At 56.9% G+C, this 9,619-nt stretch overlaps 1 protein-coding gene across 1 annotated transcript; it reads right to left on the reverse strand.

The window, feature by feature from the left end:
• Positions 1–5,365: 5,365 nt before the first annotated feature.
• Positions 5,366–6,877, reverse strand: LDBPK_302190 (hypothetical protein, conserved; the record flags this gene model as incomplete). The annotated part of the gene is made up of 1 exon (XM_003862883.1): positions 5,366–6,877. One exon carries the CDS (start codon positions 6,875–6,877, stop codon positions 5,366–5,368), a length of 1,512 nt encoding a protein of 503 aa, XP_003862931.1.
• Between the last annotated feature and the right edge of the window lie 2,742 nt (positions 6,878–9,619).

Here is a 9,619-nt window from a genome sequence, read left to right on the forward strand (position 1 = left end):
ACAAAAAGCATTTTCTCCTCTCCACGTGTCCAATACCATCACAAGTAAATCAGCAAGCACACGCATACCACGGCCACAGCTGTCCACCTACCCTTGTAGGAATGCAGCTGAATCCTGGTCGTCTAGGACGATCTGTCCTGCCGTTGCGTCCGGTCAAGCGTGTGGCGGGATGTGCTTGACCATCCGCATCACTCCTGCACCATACGTGCTGCCCGATCGGCGCCACACGGAGACATGGGTGGGCTGCACACCTTGGATCCCCAGGCGGGCCGCGTCCAGGGACGTGCTCCAGCGCGGAGGCGATGGCGTCTGTCGTGCAGCTAGCAGGAGGTGGCCTAGGCGCATGCAGGGCGAGATCAAAGAGGAAGTTGATCAGCCTCAGGTCATGACCCTCTGCACACCCGGCCTGTATGCCATGCCTCGCCCTGAGTCACCTCAAGCCGCGGCATCCCACAACGTGGTGTGCTGACTCTCCGCATCGAGGTGTGAAGGATCCGATGGTGCAACTCGGGGTGCGCTCGCCATGCTTCCGGAATCTACGCCTCATCAGCCAATCCCGGTCGGATGTGGGAGATGCCGCGCGCTTCGGACGCACGCACTGCGGCGTTCATTGTTTTTTTTTTTTTTTTTTTTTTTTTTTTTTTCAATCTTGTTACTTTGGCCTCTGGATGTCTTGTTTAGATGTGACAAACCGTACCAGCTGTGCTTGGCAGCGCGTACGCATAATGCTCAAATTTCTGTATCCTGAGGCCTGCTTCACAACGGCGTTGTTGTACGATGAGGAGGGCTGCCTCTTTCATCAACCATATCCGTAGATCTCACAGGGTGGCGTGTGTGGATGGCTTGCCCGCGCGTGCCCCTACATCTGGGACGCTGCTATGAGTCTGGGACGGCAGTGGGATTCCACCCTCTCCAGAATCCGCTCACCTCTGACAGGAGCGGGTGTGCCAGGCGGAGGAGGCCCGTCGATAGACATGTGCCTGTGCACAATAAGCTCACAGCTTGTCTCTATGTGTTTTTTTGGGATGGGTAGTGAGACAGCGGGCAGAGGCAGACACCCGAGAGGGGGCTGGGGAAGCCCATGCTGCGCGAGTGAGGTGTGCGTAGTAGGGAAACCGCGCGCAAGATCGTGGCGTGAAATGAGGCGTGCTTCGAGCGCCGGGTGACCCGCGAATGCCGCGGAGCACACCGAGCACATCGCCTCGTGAGACGTCATCGCAGGAAAAGCTAGGAGGGGTGGGACTACCACCATTCTAGCGCAGTAGCAGGCAGCACCTGTGCCCAGATGCGTCACCACATACAATCTCTCACCGCTGCAGGGCCTGTGCTGAGCGCCACAGCTTCGCTGCTTCGCACCCAGCGTGGTAGCTGCAAGCAAGGAGGCCGCAGCCCTTTGCCGCTGCACCCATGAGTGCAGTATTATCATGGAGCACCGCTGCCGCTCCTGGCTTGATGTCGATTTGTACCGGGCCATCTGCCCACAGCGGGCAGGGATGGGGAGGGCGGACGCGTTGAAGTGCGAGCGACCGCTGCGCATGAAGTACGTGACTGCGTGCTGGGCCCCGAAGGGGTCGGTGACTGCGTACACCCGTATGGGAGCTGCCGAAGGGCCGTGACAAACAGCTTCATCCTGCGTGTGTAGCTCCCGTTCCAAATCCGCAGGGTAGCCTCCTGGCGTGAGTGCGTGCTTCGCTTAGAGGGGGCACTCAACGCCACGAAGTGCTCCAGTGACCGATGCTCCTCTCTCCAGAGGGCGTACAGAGTGCGAGGTCGTCGGCTAAGGAGGCGTGGTGCAGTCCGCGTCTCCTGTTCATCTCCACTTTCAGCGAGCCCACGGCACTGATGAAGAAAAGAGGCCCTATGGCTGATCCTTGTGGGGTTCCGCATGCACACCCTGGCCGTCATCGACTCCCTCTTGCGGAAGCGAGCACAGCCGCGACGATTGTCGGAGAATTCCGTGATTCAGCGAGTATGATACGGGTCTACGCCAAACTTCTTCACTGGCGTTGTGAGAGCGCCGTGATCGGCGGAACTACACGCACGCGAGCGTGAAGTCTGCAAACACTGCTCCTACCTTGCAACCCTGCTGGGGTTGCACTACTTTGTGAAGCAGTAGGTCCAGGGGGCTCCAGTGGAGTGCTGAGGACGCCAACCAGACGACTGTGGTAGAAGCCCGTCTTCCAGATCGTCGAGCAGTCGTCGCGAGACCGTTTCCCCGAGTAACTAGCGCAACTTGCTGGTCCGCGGCACAGGGGCCGCAAGACGCGAGTCCACCGTCCACCTTGTCCAGCCTGAGGAGGGCCCTTATGAGCGCCTCTTTCCATGCAGCAGCGACAGGGCCGGTACCGACGCCCTTCTTGTCGATAGCAGCGCTCCTTTGCACTACATCGTGAGGAAGCCGAAACTCTCATAGGCAATTTTCTCCAGTCCCCGCGCGGAGCCGCAGTGGAATTCACGAAGTGCCATCTCTACCTTACCCACCTTGAAGGATTTGGAAACCGTGAGGCTCCAGAACAGCAAAAAAAAATCGAAAAATGCAATGGCGTTACAGGCCGCTTCCTCCCCACCGTGTCTATTTTCTGTAATAGGGCATGAAGCTCAACGCCACTCTGCCCCACGACCGGCCCTGCCACGGGCCCCATGCGCCTGGTCCAAAGCAGCGCTAGACACGCGCAACGTACAGCAATGCGGCGACGCAGTCATCTGCGAGCACGGCCCCGGCATTAAACTCCACCCACCCCACGCGCCTCAGGCCTCCCGCCCTCCCACACACACACACACACACACATATCAGTAGGCCAGTGCGAGGGGATCCGGGTGATAGGTTGCGCTCGAGCCAGGCTGACACTCTGCCCATCATGTGGATGGCACAAGCGTGTGCACGGTCGCCGCTCGCTCCAGCAGAACACTGTCCATCACCTGGCCGCCGACATCAGCAGCAATACATCGCTCCGGCCTCCATACGCCGCCGGCACTTGGACCCTGTCAACACCAGACGTGGCTTGGGATCGGCAGGGGATACATAGGGGCGGGGGAGGCTGCCTGAGTTCTCTTCCCCCGCAGAGTCCGTGCACCACTGGGGACCCTGAGGATACGACGCACGGAGATGTCCCTCTTCATCAGGGAGGCGATCAGGAAGGGGAGAAAAGCCGTTGTGGTACGAAACGGTACCTTTTTTTATTTCTCTCTCATAAAACGGGCAGTTCAATGCGCCAGTCACGGGCGCCGTTATGTCGAATTTCATGTAGCCGTCGAGGAGGGGCACACTGCTCGTCTCGACGGCAAGATTCACCTGACAGCGGAAGCGAGGAAGATACTCAAGACATCCAAAGGGCGAGTCAACAGCGATGCACACAACGCGAAGAAGTGTTGGGCATTCTCTTTCGTTTTTTGCTGCTGTTTGCGGGGCTCTGGTCCTTCTCTCTGCACGAGATGCGCCATTCCCTTGCTTCTCCTTCCGTGCCCCGTTTGGTTTATACATATATATATGTATTCGTTTAGAAAATGTCATATATGAATTGCGTCTTTCTCACCTGTGCGCCGATGAATCGCCCCGTTCGGTACCCGCCAGTTCCCGCGGAGAAGAGCCTCCCCTCCGCGGACGCGAATGGGCAGCACCCCCGGCGCCGTCATCTGGAAAAGAAGGAACACGTGCGCACAGCTGCTCGTGCTCGCAGCTCCTTGTAGCAATACGCTAGAGACGGTCGTCGATAACTCCGCGTCTCACGCTCTCAGACATGAAGACACATCCATCCACCACACGCAAACAAACCTGTGCGGCAACAGCATGGCAGCGTAGAAATCGACAAGCGAAAAAGAGAAGGTGATGTGCAGCAGAAGCACAATCATCGCGACCTACACTTTTCCATCCGCAAAGGTGCCCGTGCAAGGGGTGCGATGCGCTCTTGTGGGCTTCAGGTGGACGCGTGGGGTCATGGAGGCATAACAAAGATATTTGCAAGACAAGAAAGAAAGGGAGCTGGAAGGAGAAAAAACAAACACAAAAACAAACAAACAAAAAAAAAGAACGAGCAGTCAGTGACCGAATGGGAGCAAAGAAGAGGGACGAGGAGAGAAGAAAAGTGCAAGACAACATCATGCGGGGCCGCAGATGCATTGTTGTGTACGCGTTTCTTCACGGCATTACTCACTCTGCACCCATTTCTCAACGTCTACTCAGAGCAGATGCACGATCGACCACAGTGTGTGTGTGGAGGGGAGGGGGGGGATCGAAAGGGAGAGGAAGAGTGAAAGGCAACGCAAAGAAAGCAAACAAAACCAGAGAAAGACAAAAAGAAAGCAAAGGAACACAAAGAGGAGGAGAGACGGCGTGCCGTAAGGAATGTGACTGAGAGCGAGAATCATGAGGAGGCGAGCCAACGTAAAGCACTGAAAAAAAAGGCAGAATGAACATTTAAGAGCGTCAGACTAATAACGATGAGACAACGCTTCACGGCAGGGGCGGAGCTTCACTGACACATAGAGGAAAGAGCCACAGGAGAAAAAGAAGGCATGCGGATAGCGAAGCGTTTTTCTTAAGAGGATTCTTCCGTGATCTCAAAGGATAGATGTTAGAGGGGCTCTAGGAGGTTTGGAGGGGGGAGTGCGGGGAGTCGAAAATATGGCGAGGCGGAAAAAAATCAAAGGAACAAAGAGATGCCATCGGAGAAGCTCGAAGTAGACACACACACACAAGTAGAATATGCCGCTTTCATGAGTTTCTTGTTTCCTGTCGGAGAAGGCAGTGGAGGTAAGACACACCTTATAACTTCTTCACACTACCAAGCAGCGCACAAAGAAAAACAAAAAAGGAGTTGTATACAAATAAGTTGAAGCGCTCGTGCATTTTTGCGTTTGTTCACAGTTTGGCTTCTCCTCATCCCCTTTCACCTGTTCGTGCGCTGTAGTCTCTCGCCTCCCTCCCTCCGTCTGCCTACCTAGGAGTTCGGTTACACACCGTAGAAAGCAGTCGGCGACGGTCACGCCGGCATACAGGTTTCTTTCCAAATCCGTTTCGGCACTTTTCACCACATTTCTATTCCTTCCTCTTTACACGGTGGGTGCCTACTATGTTTTGTTCTGTCACCCCGGGCAGGACCGCGTATCGTCGTTGGTTTGCGCTGTAAACAGGCATTTCTGTCCGCATGCGTGCTCGATGCTCACCCTGGCCCTTTCTCTTTGTCGTCCCCCTTCACCTGGGCTTGCCTTCTCCACGCCACACGCATACCCATACGGTTTCTTTTCCCTCTCGCGTGCGCGCGTCACGGGATACGTTACTGCCCCCTTTTGTGCACGCAGGTGTGGGTAATCATCGTGCTTATGTTGTTTTCTGCACTTTTTTTGTCGGTACTTTTTGTTTGCGACGTTACTGGCTTAGGTCGTTGAGGCTCGCTGGTGCGGCCAGATATGCGTTGTTCCCGCGGCTGGCAAAGTGGTTATTCGCGACGCCTATGCCCGGCCCCGGCGGGTGGAGCGCCACCGGCGAGCTGTGAAGGTGATGCGACGCCCCAAAATGCATGTTCACGAGCGGCGCTGTGGGATACGCAATGGAGGAAACTAAAGGGGTGCTGGGCCCAGTTGAGTTGTGCGTCGAGGACACCGGCGTGACCGGCGCGTACGGGTTGTGACGGTAGCTGCCGCTTGTGCTCAAGTTGCTGCTGCGACGTACCGGCGTCATGGGCGCGTGCCCGCTCGCGTCCAGCATCCCGTTACTGCCGGTACCGAGGCCGTTGGCGAGGGCCCCAGAGTTCTCCATTTCCGGGCCAAAGCTAAAGTTCAGTGGTGTGCCAGGAGAGCTGCGGCTCGGTGTCTGGTCAAGGCCGCCGTAGTGGGTGAAGCTGTTGCCGAAGTTGTTTGCGCTTGTGGGGTTAAAAGTAACGTTGAGGAAGGACCCCGAGCTGGGAGTGGGAGATTGCTGGGGCTGGCCGGACACCGCCTGCGTCGGCTGTAGCGTGGACGGTGCCAGCATCGACGACGCCGGCGGCGCTGCGGGCTGGCCCATTCCTGGCGGTGGGCCGCCGCCTCCATGACGGCCAGGGGCAAAGTGGTGGGAAATGCTGGCGAAAGTCGGCGGGTGCAGCGAGGCGCTGGTGCCCTCCATGTGCATATCAGAGGCGGAGTAGGAGTTTGCGAGGGTGCTCCCGGTGCGGCTGTGGCCAGGGCTGGTACGGATCGGCAGGGGGGGCGGCGGCGGCGGCGGCGGCAGTGGCGCGTTTTGGATCTGGACAGCAAATCCCTTGTTGCTGTCGAGAGCGGCCGTTGGAGACCCGAAGTTGTGTATCGTATCGAGGTGCTGCTGTTCCGCCTGCTGTTGCTCGCGCCGACGACGACGCTCCCGCTTCGTCTCTTCGGAGTCGGCGTACTTGGCCAAGATGGCAACCGACGTATTGAAGTAGGTGCGGTTACCGTGCAAACACATCAGGGCACGCTTGGCGGATTCGACGCTGTCGAACTCGGCATAGACTACCCAGACGCTACCGCCGAAGTTGTCCTCGCGCATGGCGCAGTAGGTGAGCGGACCGAAACCGCGCAGAAACTGTTCCACCTCCGCCTGCGACAGCTTCAGCGGGATATTGCGCACGTAGAGGGCGTTGCTTTCCTCCATGGCGACCTTGCCATCGTGCTTCGACGGGAAGATGCAGAGATTAAAATTGTGGCCGTGCAGTGTGACATGGGTCTTGTTCAGCTTCTCGTACGCCGTGCGACCGGCGTCCTCAGAGGCGAACAGCACGAACCCGAAGCCTTTGCTCTTGCCCGTTGTGGCGTCCAGCATTACCTTGGCGCCGGTGGGGTTGTACTGGACAAAAATTTGCTCTAGGTCGGCGTCAGTGAGGTTGCGTGGCAGCTTCGCCACAAAGAGGTTCTGTAGGCTAGTCATTAGTTTTCCTTTTTCCTTTTTGATGGTGTCTCACCTGTTTCCTGCTTTCGCTACTTCGTTCCTTTTTGATGTGTGCGTGTGCAAAGCAGAGCAGGGCGGCGGGTGGGGGTGATGCGTCGGAGCAGGGAGGCGTAGGAGGGGTCGCTATGAAGGTCAAAAGTGGGAGGGGCTTATGCAGCCATCATGATGTTTGGGTACACATCGTGCAGAGACACGGTTTGTAAATCCAGTGGCGCGCGGTGAAGAAGGAGGAGAGGGAAGCGGAGAAGCGGAGAAGCCGGAATGACGCGCAGGGCGCGAGAAACAAAGGTTCAGATGCCACAGACGGGCACGTCGCATATCGCCACGGAAGCAGCGCGTGGGGCCATGCGAAGGAAGGTAGGCCATACCTCCGATTATCGGTGGTGCTGCGCCGGGGTCGGCTTACGGCACCCCACCAATGGAGAGAAACGCAGAGAACACGGTATTCTAAAATCCTACGCTGCGCCCTCTTTGTATGCTGGGGCAGTGTGTGCGCCCCTTGTAGGCCTCATCATCCCACGTGAGCCGCCGGGCAGCGAGTACCACAGACGCAATGACTGCGCTGCGAGTGTCGGTCTCTTTTGTTGCTGTTGAGGAAGCGACCCGCTACGGCGCGGACAGCTTCGAATACGCACACATATATGCACACATTAACATAGATCTATACATGTCTACTTATCCATCTATATAGATGGATATGTATAGATAGTGCTATAGATATGTATTCTGTCGTGTGGGCTTGCATACATCCGTGGGTGTCGTGTAGAGGTAAGACGAAAGAGGAAGAGACTCTTGACAACATGGTCCATCGCTCGTGTCACCACATGTGTGGCAAATCGAATAAGAAGAAGACACACACACACACACACAAAGAAGATGAATGCCAAGGTGGGCGCGATGAATACTGAAACAGAACATAGACGAAGAGAAGCAGCGCAGAAGAGGATACAGACAAGGAGAAGAGCGGCAAAGCAAGCTGAACACCACCACTGCGTAAGCCGGTAGGGCGCTATCAACACACAACAGACACACCTCGTGTTGCGCTTCCTTAGTCCGTTACTCGTTTCTTTTTTTCGTTCCGCTTTGGGGGAGGGAGCACATGGTTACCATCACCGCATGAAGCGAAAGGGAAAAGGGGACGCATTCATAGTATCCGCGGAGGTCTCGAAAAGAGTTCGTGCAGTCGAACAGACAACCCCCCTCCCCTCCCCACACAAACACACATAAACGAACAAGCAGACAGTCGCCGTGAAAACTCGTTTGTTTCGGCAACAGCAGGGAAAGGGACAGCCATCGGTAAGCACGCAGTTGCACACCCGCGAAAGTGGAAACACAGGACATACAAGCAGCGCCGAGCGACAGAAAGCAAAAGCAAGAAACGAAAAACACTAAATCAAAGGCCCCGCCTTGAAATCCATGGGCCTCACCGTACGAGTCGAGGAAGCTGCAGCCATCTATTCCCGCTTTTGATTTTGTCCGTGGTGGCCTTCGCTCCTCATTAACACTGCGAGACCACGATGCATGCATCCGCGAATGCACTGTTTTGTGAAGAGGCAGCACAAGGAGCACGGCAGCGAAAGAAGATATGGGGCTGAGGAAGAGGAAAAGCCTGTAGCGAGCGAGGGGAGGGTGGTGGGGTAAGATCAAGGGCGGCTTGCAAAACCGTGGCGCTCACTCCTGATGACAACCCTTTTCTGAGAAAAACGCCAAAAAGGAAACGAAGCAGTAGTAGCTTTACATCAACACATATTGCGTTGAGTCCCTTCGCGGCTAAGCGTGAAAGGGCCAGGTGGAGTAAGAAACCCGCGTTCTCTGCTGGTTGTGCGCTGCCTAGGGATTCGCCTGTGCTCTCTTCCGCATACACGCACACACTTCGCCCATCCACGTCTTGCTCGGCACACTTCTTTCTGCTGTAGCACTGCGGCCTAGAACCTCTCTAACTTTCCATAGTCAGCAACTCCCTGCGCCCTCGCGCGAGCGCCGCGGCCCGGCACAGCTGCGTGGGAGTGTGAGGGATCCCTCTGAGTCTCACAGCGAAGGATCGCTCTTGCCACGTCTACACCGGAAAGTTCCTGAAAACGGTGTGCCGGCTGGGTGCACTATCATCATGCGCATCGTATGCGCATGATCAGGGCCCTTAAACTGACAAGCTGCCAGCCCGTGTGCACGCGCAACACAGCTGCATTGGCGGGCACTCTGGCAGAGGAAAAGGCAGCCCCGTGGCGTGTCGTCTTCCCGCGTGGCACGCTTCCACCCCTGTGAGCACCTCATTGTCTTGTCCCTCCACCGGCTACCCGACGGGCAGCCCTGCCTTCAGAGCTCTTTGAGGGTTCTCGCGGCTGGTGCTGCCCCTCGGCGCGGAGAGGGCTGCCAGGATCCTCGGCCCGTTAGTGTCTCTGCTGCCTAGTCCGCCCTTCACCCCTGAAGCCGTGCAAGACGGCGTCTGAATTCGCCTGCTGCCGGACTCGGTGCACCCAACATGCTTGACAACGGTGGCGGTCTCTGTCGGGGTGGTGACTGGTGAAGCAATGAGCCTAAAGCACTCGTTCCGTTGAGCTGGCGCATCGTCTGCAGAAAGAGAGGGGAGGAGAGAGTGCAGGGAGCGAGAGGGGCGTGTGTGTGCATTGCAGCTGCCATGCTGTGCGAGCAGAGGAGAGGATAAACCCAAGAGGTCATGCAGGCAAGGAAGGGGTGAGTTTTCGGATCATGAGAACGCGCACA

The sequence above is a fragment of the Leishmania donovani genome, chromosome 30, assembly GCF_000227135.1.
Source record: "Leishmania donovani BPK282A1 complete genome, chromosome 30".
NCBI classification, from domain to species: Eukaryota; Euglenozoa; class Kinetoplastea; order Trypanosomatida; family Trypanosomatidae; genus Leishmania; species Leishmania donovani.